General features: G+C 34.9%; 1 protein-coding gene across 23 annotated transcripts in view; it reads right to left on the bottom strand.

Annotated features, from left to right (window-relative positions):
- Positions 1–18,326, bottom strand: part of Nrm (neuromusculin) — a 423,138-nt gene that overhangs the window by 375,122 nt on the left and 29,690 nt on the right. For all 23 annotated transcript variants that reach the window (XR_010277925.1, XR_010277926.1, XR_010277927.1 and 20 more), the window contains exon 2: positions 7,410–7,603. Coding sequence is in view for 20 of the 23 variants with exons in the window: in XM_064042339.1 (XP_063898409.1) it covers positions 7,410–7,482 (73 nt within the window). In the remaining 3 variants the exon portion in view is untranslated. The remainder of the gene's footprint in view (positions 1–7,409; positions 7,604–18,326) is intronic.

Here is an 18,326-nt window from a genome sequence, read left to right on the forward strand (position 1 = left end):
CACAATTTATGGAAATACTTACTTCCTGATTGGTCAATCTAATAAAGAGATTGGATTTTAGGTAAAAGCTTACTAAGTGAGGTCAGATACCTGGAAGAAGTAATGATCTGACATGGGAAAGAATTTAAAAATAATTTTGATTAGTATTATGTAACTAGAAATACCAATGTACAAACAATATGTCGGTTGTTTAATTAATGTACTGCAGTTAATTTGAATCAGCAGGTATTCTAATAATTTCTATGAATTATGTGTAAGTTATTAGGTCAAAATGCGTTACGAGTATTCCACTATTTAATGGCACTTGAAATATCTATACATATAATAAAATGATAGGAAAGTCAAAACTGTACATTGAATATTTTTTTAAAAGAATACTTGGGGGGTGATCCATGATCGATTCTGAACCCAAATATGTAGTTTTTAGAATTTTTGTCTGTATGTCTGTTTATCTGTTTGTCTGTATGTTTATCCCGGATAATCTCAAAAAGTACTGCATGGATTTAAATCAAATTTTGCATGACTATTACCTGAAGGCCGGTTCAACACATAGGCTATATATTATCACGCTATCACCCACAGGGGTTGAGCAATGAACGATTAAATAAACGAAATTGGAAATTCTATATTGCCCACGCAGGCGAAGTCGCGGGCAACAGCTAGTACAATATAGAATAATAATTGTGTATTGATAAACGTAATAAATAGAATAGTACTTATATACCTACTACAGATTTCAATAATCAGTCTATATTTTGTAGAAGTTGGAATTTGATATAATTTATATGCAGCTAATGATAAAATTATTATTTTATTATATACTTTATCTTTGCATAGAAAGGTTATAGAAATCCAGCAATATTCAACAATGTTGCATTGTTTTGGATGGGTGGCCATATTTTTCAAGTCAAGTCCCCATCGTGCCTTCAAAGTGCTCTTATCCGCACTTGGTTAAGAGGCTGCATCATCTTTACATTGCCAGGATAAAAACCCTTTTCTTACAAAATTTGGGTCAAGGAAAACCGAACCAAAGTATAGATAAATCTTTATAAAAAAGTAAGCAATCTAAATAAATAAAATTTCAGTATCCGCATGAACAACTCGAGCGATTGGCATTATTTCACTCCGTGCCTAATTGTAAAGGAAAAGGTTTTTGAGAAGAAATTTATTTACGAAAATACAAGCAATAAGAACAGGTAGCTAATAATAATTTCACGCTTTATAGTTTTCTACTACTTTTTCATGCCTTATAGATAGTCCTAGGAAATATAATAATTATCTATGGCTAAAAATAATAAATGACTAATTCAATCTTCCAGCCAATATTATAAGAGATTCCCTTTCTCGTCTTATCTAACAAAACAAGCTTTGATCTGGTTATTTAAAATACCAAAAGATAAAACTTTTAACGGAATGAGCGATCAAACAAGATTTTGTTTTAATAAATTAAATAATTTCGCCTAAAAGAAATTTTAAGTAGGTGCCAGCCTTTTTCTGACCTTACCAATACAAGTGTTTTAAGAGATTAGGTAAATGTTTAACAGTATTCTGTAATATTATTTTATCTATGTTTAAATAGGATCCTTAAAAAATTACAATGCTTTAAAAAAAGAGTGAAATAATTCGACATTAAAATAATCAAGCAATTATAATCAGCCTTATTAAAATATTGTATTAAACCCACCCACTGTTTGATCTATCCTTTTAATTCTTAGAATAAAATTTTGAATTAAAATAGATTTTAACCGTCTCTTCTACTTAAGGCCACGCCCTTCCAAATACATCTACCTACGGCTTAGTATCAGAAATAGGTTACCAACTCAATTTTTTTATAGATTTCGCTAACAGTTGGAACGCAAAAAACAATTGCTGTATCCCGAACATTACAGCTGTTTACTTAAAATAAGAACACACAGCAAACTTTTAGTCGGCCGATAGTTTGTCTGGGCTCATAAATCAGTATGAAGATGAATGGTAGTAGGTACGCACGTTACAATGATCTGGTATGTAGCCATTATCAGACGAGCTAAAAACTTTGTTTGAAATCAAGATTATCTTTTAAAAAAAATTGCTATCAGGGCAACTGTCAGCCGACTGTTTAGTCTGCAGTCTGTGGGTATTCTTATAATAATATGTGTGACATCAAAGTATTTGAGTCTGAGAGGCGTTCTAGACGTTTTGTTTACATCACAAATTGGAACGTGGTGGGACGAATTGTAATGGGATATTTTGTCTTTCCTTTGAGGTAGCAACGCCGTAATATTTAGACTAAGTCTACTGAAATATTTGGAGATGGTGGGCGATTCTATACTTGTATAACTCCTTACAATATTCGGTATAGAACACAATTTTTCGAGAGCCGAAAATAATTTAGCAAACTCGAAAATGAATATCACTGCATAAATTTTATGACACATTCTGCGGTTTAAGTGGTGCAGCTTAACCACTCCAAAACCGAATTTAAATAATTCATTATACATTAATATATTTTAAGCGGCACGTTGACATATTTGCCACCCGTACTACTCGTATACATGGAGCGAGCACGTACGGAAATTGTAAAGTAAAATTGGGTAGTCATTTCATAAATTGCATTTGACCTGGCTCCGGCCCCCGGCTCCCCTCGTCATATTAAATCTGAATATTGCCACGTTTAATAATTTGCTATATTATTTGATAATATTTAAATACGTTTTAGGGGAACAAGCATGTTTTCCGCATACATTTCCGATCTATAGGCGTTTTTGGTCGTTTGTAAACGTTTTGGTGTTTTTTGCGAACGTTACTTACTAAATTTCAAGTTTTGTGAAAAAAAAAATGTTGATTATCACTAGCAATCATTGACTTTCTACATTACCCCTAAAATACTTTATATAATGTGATCTACATCGATTTCTGATCCTATGACAATACTTTGAATACCTAGTAGGTAACATCATCCAGTATTTTCAAAAACACAAAAGCTCACGTCTTTGTCTCATCAGCATAAACAAATAACGTTCTTCAACTCACTAACATTAGTATTTCATCCTCATTCGCACTCACACACGCGCGAATACAAATCATATTTGTTGTTCTGACAGCACGAGCTAACACACACACACACACCATACCTTCACAGAATAATGCACAAAGCATGTGAGGAACCTCGATTCGGTTTCCTCTCTAATTGGATAAAAACCAGCATGTTTTCAGAAACACGCACGACAGGTCAAAAAAGCAGCATTTTTTCCATTCTTCCATAACAGGGACAAACAATGCAACAGAAAACTAGAATAGACTAGACAGAAACCTAGACTGGCGAAACTTTAATTAACTGAATGCTACAAAAACTAGCAAACGTCAGTATACCCCTAGTATCTTCAAAAGGATTGAAATAGATTTAGATAGCAAAGTTGTCGGCGCGGCGAGTGGTTCCGCATGCCGTGTTTTGTTTTGTGTCTATTTTTGAACCTGTATTGACAGCTAAAGTGGTCAGAGGAATGTTTCGGGCAATTCTTTCATGGTTAAGTGTACGATGCTATAAATATCTGAATCTATCTGATATCGGAATATGAATAAGCATTGACTGTCTTAGTAAGATTTCTCTTTATAATGCTGTTATGACGTACAAAATTTCGTTCAAATCGGCTAAATTTTTCGCGCTGACGATGACGATTCTCTTGACGACCCTGAGCCTAAATAACTGACGATTACCGGTTCAAACGATGAAACCCAAATTCTTTCAACAGATTTTATGCCTGGCGTAGTCCAAATTATACGCACAGCAGAATACATTAGCATGAAAGCGATCTAGCTGCTATTATAACCTATACATTATTGTTTTGCGATCAGAAATTGGACATCATCTACATGGATCTAATGTCAACATTCAATCTTTACTCTCAAATCAACGGATAGAGATATAATAGAAATCCACCTCTAATAATTCTGTATTGACCTGCAACCCTTATAATTTAACTTCAAAACGTTTAGGAACGTGCGTAACTCTAAAAAGTGCAGAATTTCGTGAACGGGCTGGAACGAGCGCTGTGAAATTGAATATCGTTCGGTCCTCGATGTGCCATACATCACCGCAGATGTACGCGACAGTAAGCTTTGAACTTGATCTAGTTTACAATATAAAGTAGTCTTAGACAGATGTAAAGTAGGTTATGTCGCTTGATTTATATGCGAAGTTAATGATGCATTGGGTAGTGTAAGTTTTCTGTCAAGTGTTATCATTTTGATTTCAACTATTGATTCTGGTGGAAAATTGTACCTTTAGTTTTATGTTTCGTTTTGCCTAGTATAGTACTTAATATTTTTTAATTAGTCAGGTACTTCTTTCTTGAAACATAGGCAATGCACTTACTCTATTACTACTTTACTATGCAAAAGTCAAAAACGTTTTTTGAAAGTAGGCTAGGTTTTAGCCCTTTTTCACGTCAAAACAAAAGGACAGCACCCCCAAAACGCCCCAAAACCCCCCTTTCACCACTTCCTAGTGTTATGGCTGGGAAGAAGAAGTGGTGAAGAACAAACTTCCCAGCAACTTATTATGTACTTCTTTATCACAATAACGTTGCACGTTACACTTAACTTTTTTACCAATGCTATTTTCCTTTTGTACTTTCTCGTGGTCCTTTAAAGTAAGTTTTTAATAATTCCAGCTTCATACGATGATAAATTATGAAAATCCATGAAAATATACATAGTCTGCAGTATTAGTGGTAGTTCCGGCTGCGCCACAGAGATGGCGACACTAAAAAATCCTGGAAAGCTTTTAAGCTCACGTCACCGCGGTTACGGGACGAAACTGATTGGGGGCTGAGCAGACCAGCGGTTGATAGTGTGTATTTACCCGTAAAATTTTATTTATTTGGATTATGTAACAAAGCCTTATATAAAAGTAAAAAAATCTGTTTTTTTTTACACATCGTTTACGTAATAGATATATGTTATTTACTTACAATTACTACAATTTCACTACAATTAATCTTAAAAATTACATTGGTTGAATGCAAATTCATGCTTGAGCGCTTGTGCTTTAACTACTTAGTCAAACAGCTTCTGGAGTGCTTACATAACAAATTAAATTACATAACAGTAAAACTCGTATAATACCACTAACTAGTAACCTTATAAAGCATGACCTTAACCATCGTACGCGATGATGACATAAAACACCGTCCAAAAAAACGCTCAATCCAGCGTTCAACCGCCGCATACCCGCCCGTCTACCCCCACCATCACACACCCGAGCTGTCAGTTAGTTGTTTTGTTGCATCCCCAACAACTGCACACTACCTGTGCGCTCAATAATTCACTTATTTGACTTCCTCGCTATCCGATAGATAGCCTAAAATGTTGCCTTATTTCGCTGCTGCACTCTGTGAGTGCCGGATATTAGAGTGGCTTTTTAATTTGGAATATTGGTAAATAAAAACCTGAAACCTGAAAATATGAAGCTGAATATATCTACAACAGAATAAGATGTTCGAATGTGCTTCACATTAAGTTCTTAGATCCTACCCTAACTACAGGATAGTTTGAAACTAAGGAACGTGAATGGGTCAAAAGTCTGACTATGGCTAGGCACTGTCACTTTAAGAATCAGAGAAGTCATTGAATAACAACTTACGTTATATACCTACTGAGGAACTATAAGTTATTACATCAGTTGTACTAATATTTAATGCATCTACATCATCATTGTATTTACAAAACAACATCCGCGTTGTTTTAATTCTGGTAAGTAATAATTTTTCAAGCTTCAATGTTTGCATGGCGCGTTGTTTAATATCGAAAATGTAAGCTCATCTGTGTGAGCCAAACATTTTCAATAATTAAATTATTTGCTGTAACACCAGCAACGGTAATATTATTAAACAAAAAGCCATGAATACATAAACATGGTTCGTAAATGCGAATTTTTCACGAATAGTTGTAACAATGTGGAAACGCGAACTGAAAATACGCGAGCGTTCATAATCTCGCGCGCTCTATGCGATAACAGAATATCAAATAAGTGGAATGTTCGAGCGGGCTTTTTGTACCTTAAATTAATTGAATCAGGTTCCGTATTACTCGACGTATTTCACATATTATTATAGCTCGTATCTAATATATGACTTAACCTCAATATTATAACAATGGTCAGTTTCATCATCAAACGTCGCTTACATTAGTTTTCAACCACATTTTTGCCGATGACAACTAAATGAAACATTACATAATAATATCAAAAATGATTTCTACAAATGCATATAATTTAGAACCAATGACCGACCACGGAACGTCAATTGCAGCCCATTGTATTAGAATCAAATGAATTTACTAATGACTATCAATTTGCATATTCTGACGAGCCAACTGGCCCAATCATTGTGTGAAAATTAAATAAAATACGAAAGGCCCGGAATGGCTGCAACACAGTTTAAAATAAAATTGGCCATGCAGCGCGTGCAACTATTTTATTCCAATTATTGCTTTATTTTAACACGTACTCTTGCAAAATTTTGTGCCTGAGGCTGCCCACGTCCGATAATCGGTGACCGATTTTTTGTAAGAGAAAAATTAAACAAACTGATCAATAGTGCTGGTTACACATCGTACAAAAAGTCTGTCAGAAAATCTTAGTAAGATCGTCCTACATAAAATCGGTCTTATTATCGGTCCTACAAAAAGTCTGAAGTAGGTGGACGTCCTAAAGTGTAGGCTTTACACTTGAGAACAATAAATCTGGGTCAGTTTCAAAAACCTTAATGTTTGCTTTCATAGTTGTTGAGAGTAATTTTAAGCTAAAATGTATGTAAATAATCCTAGATTAGTCCTAAACAATGTAAGTGCTGTAATAAATAATGTAACTCATTTTACTTTGTTACAGTGTAATTAATAATCAGATTTGTGAGCCAAACTCGAAGCTGCGAACATATTATAGAGTAGGTCAATGGGTGGTCAGTGGCTCAATAGTTTGCAATTTAGTGTACTTCACTAAACTACAATATATTTTAATTTGTTAGTACATGTTACATTTCAATTACATGGTATTTTAGTACAACTATTTGCACACTGCACAAATTACAAATATTTGTATAAAAAGTTTACTTTGTGTTAAAAGCTGTACAAATATAGTTCAAATCGCTTTTACATGTTTTTGTATATTAAAATTGTATTGCTGCGCCCTAACAGGGTATCACGTATGTACCTCTACATTCTATAACACCTATGTAGCACTCATGATCGCAATAAATATTTGAAGTTGAAGTTGACAAGAGAGATCAAAAAACCAATTGATCGTTTATTGACAAAAATAATAATTAAAGTGATTCTCTGCTTTTTGTATGATATTTCAGAGAAAATAATAAAATTTCGCCCTTCTATGATTTTTTCCTTACACTTTAACTCAAATTTTATCAAAATCTTACCTCTTTCAGCAGCAGCGCGTCCGCCCCCGACGACGGCCAGAACGAGAATGATCAAAACCGCTTTCAACGCCATCTCGTGTCAGCGCGCACTAATCACACCATTACCACTACACACACACTATGATAGCTTATTTACACACACACTGATAACTAACTCAAAACATTTCTAGTCGGTTTTCATTCGGAATTATAACCTGAAAAAAGAAAAAACACACGTAAGTACTTACATTATTTATAATTATTTGTTAATTGCATAAAATTGTACATTTATAGGTTTTCTAGCGGGAATTGTGGATTGCGAAATAAACGGTGTTTGGTTGAATATATTAATTCGCGTGTATATTATTCACGTTGGTCCGCGCTTCTCGTATAATATTAATATCAGTTCTGACTTATTGGATTATAGTTGGGTAAATTAATACCGACTCTGACGGCTCTTAGTGAATAAAATTAAGTGTTTCTTAGGTTTCATCTACTTTATTGCCTAGAAACTTACTCTTATTGAGGATGCTACTTTATTGAAATCAGTCTTGACTAGTTCAACTAAATATCTTGTACTTAGGTTGATTAATTTCAAACACCTAAAACTCCCTTCACTCTTCTGTGATGTCATGAAAAACCTTTTTAGAAAACAAAATGTACGTAACAATTTTATAAAAATGGTAGAGGGTATATTTTTGAACAATTCGGTTGAATGAGCAATGAATACGTATCATTTAACCGATTCCTTCCTGTGGACTCAATTAACTGCGGCTTCACGCAACCCGATAGCCGGCAATCAAAGTTTCAGTTTTACAACAATTCAGCTTCCTACAATATCGTATTTATTACAAAAGGTTATATCAAAATCGTTTCAATTATTTCTATTTTGTAATCCAACACTTGGCTATTTACTCTCTCTCTGTATATTTACTTATTTACTAAAAGCTAAGTTAGTTTCTATTTCTAATTCAATTCAAGTTTGGACAATTCAAATAAACTTAATTCTATTCTACAGTTATTTTTGGTGCGACCTCATGAATTTTCTATTATTTGAAAATAGTTCTTGTTTTGTGTGGCTTTTGGTGTAGTGTTTAGTTTTAGAGCTAAACTTTACTAGAATTGAATAAATGATTAATCCTTTCTTGACTTACAATAGGTACAAATAAAATGGGAATTAACCTAAGTTTCTATATGTCGTCCGTTCAACTTTGGCGACAAAACGGTTCAGCATCTGCTAAACTCCTTACCATCACAGGACGTTCCATCATCTCCCGAGTTTTTTCCCAACTATGTTGGGGTCGGCTTCCAGTCTAACGCACGCACGCAGCTGAGTACCAGTGTATACAAGGAGTGACTGCCTATCTGACCTCCTCAACCCAGTTACCGGGCAACCCAATACCCCTTGGTAATACTAGTTAATACTAGTAGTCTTACTAGCTTCTGACTGCACGTAACGACTGTCAGGGATGTTAAATGACAGCCGGGACCCACAGTTTAGCATGCCATCCGAAGCACAGCACATAACAGGTTATGATTATAATTCTTTGCTCATTTTCATGATACAGAAATGAGAATAGTATAAATAGTAGCAATTTCCCGAAATCCGTGAATCATAGTGTTGTGACCTAATTCAATATCGGAATTAGTTTGTCTGCTTTATTTCGGAGTGTGCTGTATTTTGTCGCGAACAATTAGCATTAGCAGGCGATCGGATTAGTTCAGCGAAATATTTAAACACCTCATTCAAATTAAACTGGTGTCTGCTTTTGGTTAATTCGATACTTTGTCTCTTTATTTGTAGTGTGCTACTTAGTTTAGTGAATTTGTCAATCTATGTGTAGGTATACTCATATTATAAAGAGGATAGTTTGTACCACAAAGGCTCCGAAACTTCAGAACCAACCTGAAAAAAATGTACATTGTTGGGTAGCTCGTCGTCACTCGGGTGACATAGGCCATATTTACCCAGGTGCGAAAAATAGTTTCATCGGAACGCGGATAAAAACGAATACCTAATACCCTTCAAAATCATGAGATAATTTGAAAGTTTCTAAGTTGCCTGTAAGAAAACTTTCCGCACGTTTTGTAAACATCTGCTGAATGGGTGCATCGTTACGTTTTTAGAGTATTACTCATCGTTGAATCATAGTTTACTAGAATCTATCTAAAAACTTGTCTAGTTTTTACAGGTACTTAATTTTTTCAGGGTCCATCTTTACAACATGTTGGCATCGTCCAATATAACGCATCGCTGTGTTTAGGTTAAAGATCAAATAGTACTAGCAATGGCGTATTGCCAGAGTTCGCCTACATTTCGATGAAGTCATTTCCCTTTGCGAATTCTTACTACTAGAAAAATGATTGGCTCACTAGCATATCTTTCATGAAGCTCGTATGAAGAAACTGCATGTTTTGGCAACAATTACACAGGTAAGTGATCAATCACTTGCGCTTAATGGTCGATGAACTAAACACGTGGGGCTTGTGTTTCTGTCAAACGATTTCCTGAAACATTTACCTGTAATGTATCAATGTGTCTTGTCATATGTTTGCACGAGCACAATATTTATGATCATATTTTCACAATATGCAGTATGCTGGTTTAGTTACATTTTGTACGAGAGTATTCAGTATTTTTTTTCTCTTACATGGGTATTTGTGTAAAAAACTAACCGTTTTGTGATGTGACTGTATAGCGCAATTGTCCAACGCGCAAAACGTGAATTTTGTAACAGTAAAGTATAAAGGGAAAACGTATTACGGATTAAAAACATGGGTAATGCGATACCAGCTGAATGGAACCAGTGGACCTAATTATCGTCCTTAAGGTACTCCACATTAAAATCTTTTTTACTTCTTTAGTATCAGTACATAACCAAATATTAACCAGTTTTATATTGCCGATTACACTAAACCATTTCCCGTGAATCGAAAATGTTAACTACCAGCCAATTTTCCATATAATCCTGACATTGCACACTAAACCATCGTATCAAATGGTCGACTCTGATCGAAAAACTAAAAATATCATATTTTTAAATGAAATTTGACCCGAAAGAAGACTGATAAGCGATTGTTCTGGAGAATTGGGCAGTGGGCATGCAGGATCTATTTATACTCCTCACCACATGAGTTTGGTTCCGTTAACAGAAATAAACTGAGTGCAGACTGAAGTTATTTCTGTACTAGCCAGATACGCGAATATGATTACGTGAAGCTAAGTCTAGATATTCTCACTTTCGTTTTCTTACCAAATGAAACTAAAAGGTAGAAATATTATTATTCTTGAGGTAATAGAATAGAGTTATTGAGTCACATCTGGTTAGTTAACAAGCCTGTTTGTGAGACCAATAAAGAATATTCTTTTGTTTTTGCTAGATATTTACCGAGCGGCGTAGTTATGAGCTGAAAATATTTTCTTATTGTGGTATCAAAAATTGGCGTTAATGTTTAGGAGTAGGTAATTTTGCAATATTGTAGTTATAAAGAGTACCTTATATTTAATCAGATTTACTTACCTCTATTTTTATAACAAAAATAAAGCAAAGGAGACAATAGGTACGTATTAGACTAAACTAACCTTGACTCAAAATAATTATTTCATGTTTGTTTGGACTGTGAGAAACATTCTGTATTACCGTTTGGTGACTAATAAATGAATGGCCAAGACATTGAATCACGTTACCATGGAATTTTCCGAGGTCATGGCAGATATTAGCCTTAATTTTAATACGCTACTAAGAATTCATGTTGAATTGTTAATGAAATGATATCTGATTTCATTTCAAAAACAGACATTTTCCTATAAATTTATGAGAAAATACACTCTTTTGCAAAAAAAACGGGCACCTTTCCGAAATCTTAGTTTTAAGGACTTTACGTGTATTTCAAAGGGTTTTGATGATTGCAGTATGTTTCTACCGTCAAAAGAGTTAGCCGAGCATGCGTGAGAGTGTATTCTAAATTTGAATTTTGTACAATTGCTAAGAAATTGGTTAAACCTTGTTTTGGACTAATTGCTGACAGAAAGTTCGTCGGTGTTTCGAAAAGTTTTTAAAGTGATTTTCAGGAAAATGATAATGCAGTTTTAATTAATGATTAATGTACTTTTTTGTTAGATCAAAACATTTTTGAAAAACTATGCTTATTTGTTAAAATTTTCACCTGCTCTAAATGGCCTATACTGATGGTTGGTGGCAATGTTAAGAGTTTCGGTATTTTAGTGTAAAGCGTTCTATTGTTTAGATATTGTACCCACGTGTTTTAAAATATCGGTTTTTCATAATTAAACTCTATTTAGAAGAGTATCAGTACCTTTGGCTGCGACAAAACCAATTTAAAGTAAGCGGTGCCGATCACAACTCGTCTCCAATCGGACTTTGACATTTTTAAAAGTCTTGAAATTCTACAAAATACAGAAAATAGCGCATAGACTGTGAGCACGAGGTCTTAAGGTCTCGTAATCACTGATTTTTAAACAACCTCGTCTCTTGGGAAACTCCGTAGACCACTAAAGATCTATGAGTCTGAGCGTTCAAATAGCGTGTTTTTATCCCATGGACATTTTATTAAATAAACTTGCCTACAATGAGATTTTCTGGCATCTACAGCACTTTCCTGCTTAAATCATAACAATAATTGGCTATCTGCTCATTTCTTAAGAAACATACGTTTGGCCAATAATTTTGAATTCTTGACTCCCTTTCTGCTAAATCGTCGTTTAGTAACCCGATACCTATGAAGTTATTGAGACCTTCAACGCGGCAATAATTTGACTTTTCAGATAGCTGTAACCCTCCTCATCATTTTTCATGTGGTTAATTTTAACATTTATCACAAAATTTGGTATTTTTTAAATGTCAAAGTACGATAGGAGACGAGTTGTGATCGGCACTGCTTACTTTAAATTGGTTTTGTCGCAGCCAAAGGTACTGATACTCTTCTAAATAGAGTTTAATTATGAAAAACCGATATTTTAAAACACGTGGGTACAATATCTAAACAATAGAACGCTTTACACTAAAATACCGAAACTCTTAACATTGCCATCAACCATCAGTATAGCCCATTTAGAGCAGGTGAAAATTTTAACAAATACGCATAGTTTTTCAAAAATGTTTTGATCTAACAAAAAAGTACATTAATCATTAATTAAAACTGCATTATCATTTTCCTGAAAATCACTTCAAAAACTTTTCGAAACATCGACGAACTTTCTGTCAGCAATTAGTCCAAAACAAGGTTTAACCAATTTCTTAGCAATTGTACAAAATTCAAATTTAGAATACACTCTCACGCATGCTCGACTAACTCTTTTGACGGTAGAAACATACTACAATCATCAAAACCCTTTGAAATACACGTAAAGTCCATAAAACTAAGATTTCGCACAGGTGCCCGCTTTTTTTGCAAAAGAGTTTATTTTACGTGGAAAACTCATAGTGTACTTGTCAAAGAGTAGGTAGGTATATTGAAACACACTAGTAGCTCTATTTATTTCTTACGTTTTTCACCAAAACGGATTCGATGCACCAAATTTCAAAATTCACAACAACAGAGGAATCTTTTCATCCACCTATATACTACTAAAAACCTGTCCTTAAATTGCAAGAAGATAACCAAATCACTATTACAAAACCATTCCAAAAATCCGGCCCATTTCCAAAGCATGTAAATTAAGTCCGTCCATCTAACCCGAGCCTGGTCTCCCAACAATGTCTGCCTCATTACATGGCTGCAAGTATGTGCGCCAACTATGGCGATGTTGGCCCAACTATCAGATTTGTAGTCCGATGTTTGTGGCGAAGTTGGATGTCCTGAGTTTATGGGGTGTTAGTTATTTATGTATAGGTTTAGTAAGGTTTCATGTTGTGTGGAATCTTCGTCTTTCATTGGTCTATAGGTATTTCCATTCAGTTAATGTTAGTCCTGAATCAGTCTTCAATCCTTTCACTTTTCATCTTACGACTGGATAGTTGTAAGAACATCATACTTCGATGTTTATTATAATGTCTCCGTCTACAATCACACAATTAAACGCTTTTTTATTTCTGCCCCTACAGGGTTTTTGATTGGTTATTTTTCTGACACAAACACAAGCATACAATTCACATATCATATAAGCAGTTTACTGATTGACCTAATTCAATTGCCTTTCAAAATACACCACTAAATCAAGCAATTCAGGGATTTCTTTTCCTCATGTAAAGTCGTCGTTTACCACAATTGAGAAGGAAACTCCATCAAAAATCCAATAAAGCTAATTCATTCAGTTGGAGTGGCTCGTGGCTCCATCAAAGGTGGCTGGTGGCTGATAACCGCATGTTCCGCGTGTCACTCCCACTACAAACAGAAGAATGGGATATTGACTCCCTTTGACGACTGTTAGATTGTGGTACAAGATTAAAGAAGAAGCGATTGAAGCTGGTAGTGTTCTGTTAGTTGAAAATGATGTTAACGACAATATTTTTACTCCTTCCAGACAAGTAAGTCGGAGGTTTGCTTAGCTGTCAGACATACGTATGACAGTTTTCTCAAAACCAAACGAGAACTAAGAATTTAACGTTTATTTAGCAAAAACGTTTATTTAAATTGTGACAACGATAGTGAGAGAAAAGCTTGGACCTTTTTCCGTTCATTCATAGAGAAAGTTTGACGAAGTGAATACCTTGACCATATTGTGCTGAGACGCTGTTTTATGATAAAATACCTAATAAAAAGTAGGTAGGTTGTTGGTAGGTACCTGGTTGTTGTGTTTAATAGCCACGCAGTATATTATCTTCAAGTTCCACTACGCGTCCCTAAGTATACCCAACCCGCTCCTATCTACCCTCTTGTACCACCCACACTAGGGTGTCTACACTAGCAATGATATTGTCCTGCGTCTGATCACCGCTGACGGGACGCGAATCAATCAGCTACTGTCGGAAGGTTTCCTTTATTGTGAACTGTTTGTTGTGTCCTTGGGAGGAGTGGTGGAGCTTAGGCCTTATTGTGGGTTTTGTTTGGTTACAGTTTTGAAGGTCTTTTGCAAATGTGGTAAGTGAGGGGTTTTCAGGATAGATGGAAAATTGGTTCAGCTGTTAGTTGCTTATTAAACAGTGATTTTTCTGCATTTTGTACCTCCATAAGCGCTTGAAAAATAATCTCCTTTGGAAAGCATTTTGATGGTGACAAACGATCTCGTGAAAACTTAACATGTATAATCAAGTGTGATTTAAACTGCTTGTTATAAATCACGACGCTTTCTAAGCAGTCTCGTTGTTTTGTAACAATTAGATTAATTTAAACGATAGCCTTTTCAATTTACTTCTCCAAACAGCTCGATTTGAATAAATTTCACATTACACACACACTCGCAAATGTCGTAGTACTGATCATTACTCAAGGCGTCCATTAGACTGAGATTAATGCCTTTCATTAATTATTTTATTTTATTAATTTATATAGTCTCGTCGGGCCTCTTAATTACCTGTATTGTAAGGTTAATGCGACTGAACATTTCTGAATTTTACACGAAATTGTTATGAATAGGGAGTGTCACCTTGGTTCTGAAAACTTAGGTTTCGGTTGTAAATAAACTAAAATCTGTATTTTTCTGAGCTTAGACCTTACTAAATGCAACGTTAACCTGAGAATCTTACATTACATGACGATGACCATGATCCATTACTTAATAAGACTACTTACTTAGTAAGTACCTATAGCTCTCGCTGTGGCGGCATATTGGGCTGACAAAGTGTAGACTCATAAGACTCTATAAGACATGTCATCGACACGAAAGAAGAAAAAGAATCTATAGCTCATCTGAACTGATATTTCAGCTGTTCTTTCAGCTTACACCAGCTCTAACAAAAAGCTCCTGCATTCACATAATACAAACACATTTTTTCTTTACTCTCATATAGAGACATTTTCCCAACATCATGTAGTTCAGAAACTTTATCCTCATTACGTACTATGAAGTAAAGTCAAAGATTCCACCGCCAGGCCACCAGTTCAAGCAGATAGTTTGCACAAATACAGAGAACTGGCTTGTTACTGCTGATTTAATATAGAATAATATTATCCTACCACTTGCACATTTCGGTGTACAGGGCCAAATTGAATTTCAGGTTATATAGCCTGAAATTGGCGTAGTATTGTGTTACTGAGGTTTGCTTCATTTTGTGTTTAGTGAGGATCAGATACCTTTTCAACAAATAAAATAATTATTTCAAAAACACCTTGACAGGCTCATATGAAACGTCACACTAGTTGCATGGTTCCAAAAAGTTGGTCTCAAGAAGAAGAGCCGGCAAGAATTTCTATGGACATACTTTATTATTTAGGTTATCAATTTGTTTAATTACTAAGTCAAAACTGACTAAAACTAAGCTTTTATTAACTGTGACATAAAAACGTAATGTAGCAGTAAACAGACAAACAATTTACACGGATCTATTAGTAGACACAGAGGTTGAATCCGCACCTTAATTACAGCAAAACTAATATTATGCATTACTCAACATGCAGAATACACACGACATTACACTGCATACTAAAGTTCTATCCCAGATAATATTAATAAACGTGTTACATCTAATCACAGGGAAGCCACACAAGTGCTAAATAATACACAACACTTATAATATTTATTGGCAATATTCGCGTGTCCCGGGCGGATCCGAACGCAAATTTCCGGGGTTAAGTATAACCAGTTAGATGAAACTCGAAGGGAGCTAACTGAACGAAGATGCGAAACTTAAACGCTTCACTAAATTCAAATATCGGTGAAGATAAATTGAAATACTTTGTGACGGAATCCCCTGCTATGCTCTTGCTTCAGTAAGCTTTAAACTGGGTTTGGTTGACTAAGATACAAGAGTGAAAATTTCAGTTACTTGGTAATGGTAGTGATAGTTTCAATAATAATACTGGTAGTCAGCTGCATACGGTTAGAGTGGAAGCCGGCTCCACCATAGTTGGACTCATTCTAGGCAGATGAGTGTTAGTTTCAGTAGAGCAGTTTTCATGCTCCCGTTCTTTCAAAATTTTAGAATAAGTACAAATAAAAACTTTAAATCGTTGGAATCAGAATTGAGAATACTATCATAGTGACATAGAAAGTAGATAGATATAGATGTAACACCTAAATAAAACACAAACTTAGCCTAAAACAACTTCAATTTATCAGAAACCACATTATTAGCCCAAAGCCCACTTTATACCAAAACCAAGCAAACCCGAATCACTATACAGGACTTAACCACGTCATTACAACCTCCATAGTGACGGAGCTGTGACGTCACGCGCTACACAATAGTCCGAGCCTTGTCTAACCAGTGCGACCTTCCTAAGCCATTGTTTGGAGCGGGCCACTCGCTGCTCCTATTGGCTCCCATTCACTTCGGAACACTTCGGTATAGGTATTCAAAATTCGAAGATAGTGTTCGAAAGTGGATTTCATTTTGGAAGCTCCGTTTTAAGTTTGGAAGATAAGACTGATTGTGTGAGATGGGTCTTATCAAGGTCCGACATTAAAAACTTTTTTAAGTTTACCTCTACATTAAAATCTTTGTTCTGTATGTTATGAAAACTTATTGGATACCAAACTATTTTACTATATACATCTAGAGTTGCCATTTTAATTCTATAGTTGCAAGTTTTGTAATCAATATCATATGTATCAATAGCCACTTAATAATCATGGTAATTATGTCTTTAGTCTGCAGTCCTTTCTTAGTGAAGCAATGTAACACATTTTTAAAATTAACCCATCTTTAAAGTAACAAAGGGGGGAAATTTTCATCTCAAAAAACTTTTCATCTGATGTTAACAGTAGCTTTACCTCACCTAACGCGTCAGTCAGACAGAAACTAGAACTATCTATCGAAGCTAATCGACCTACACCCGAATGATTGAACCTTTGAACACTAGGATCGCGCTAACAGAGCTTAGAATTCTCTAGAACGCTTTACATCAGCCGTCATGTACTGGTGAAATTTTAACCCTTAACTAGGCATATGGGGTCAAAAGATATATAAAAAATTACATGAAGTTTGTAGGTAACAACCATGTGTCTTAACACCTATTTTGTTTTAAGTCTATTTTAGTTATTAATTATAGTTTATATTTGAGCCAAAAGTTGATTATAATTTTTTTAGTTGTGTAGAGGCAATAAAGGTTTTGTGTACTAAAATTTACTAAGCATTATGAATTGAATATCAACATTTCGTTTTGTTTATTTCTTCAAAGAACTTCATTTTCATATTTTTATTTAAGGTCAGTAAAGACATGTTGCACTTTTTTTTTAATGTTCCTATTTAAAGGTCAAAGGTTCCCACAAATAAGTGGGTTTCCACGTGCCTTGTTTTAATGGAAACAAGTACCTATATTACAAAATACACGTGGGATCTTCTCTGAGACAAGAGTTACAACTGGCGTTTAGTTTCCAAGAAAGTCTATAAAGGCTCATATATGAAGGATTTGTTAGAAGTCCAAAATTCAATTAAATACTAAGGAGAACACTTAACAGCTCACTTGATTACCTACCCTCGATATTGCACCTCATTATCACTATGAAACTCATAGGATTATGACGATGGAACATAATTGAAAGAACAGGCATTGTAGTAGCGTGACATTTTAATACACAAGAATATAGGTGCGAGCACTAAGGTGCCATCTCACTAGTTTTAAGCTTATTTAAGGAAACGATTATCCATACAAAGACCAACCTTGACCTATCTAATCGATCGATCCACAGTAGTCATAGATGTATCTCACGAAAGCGGGTGAGACAAACTTGTGTTTGTAAATATACATTCACACTGTCTTTGTATTACCAAGAACTAATGAGTGCTCTTGAGCTTACGCATACAAAGACAATATACACGGACATTTACACACACAAGTAAACCTCACCCGCCTTCTTGAGTTAAACCTTCCCACCTC

This window comes from Helicoverpa armigera, chromosome 28, assembly GCF_030705265.1.
Source record: "Helicoverpa armigera isolate CAAS_96S chromosome 28, ASM3070526v1, whole genome shotgun sequence".
NCBI classification, from domain to species: Eukaryota; Metazoa; Arthropoda; class Insecta; order Lepidoptera; family Noctuidae; genus Helicoverpa; species Helicoverpa armigera.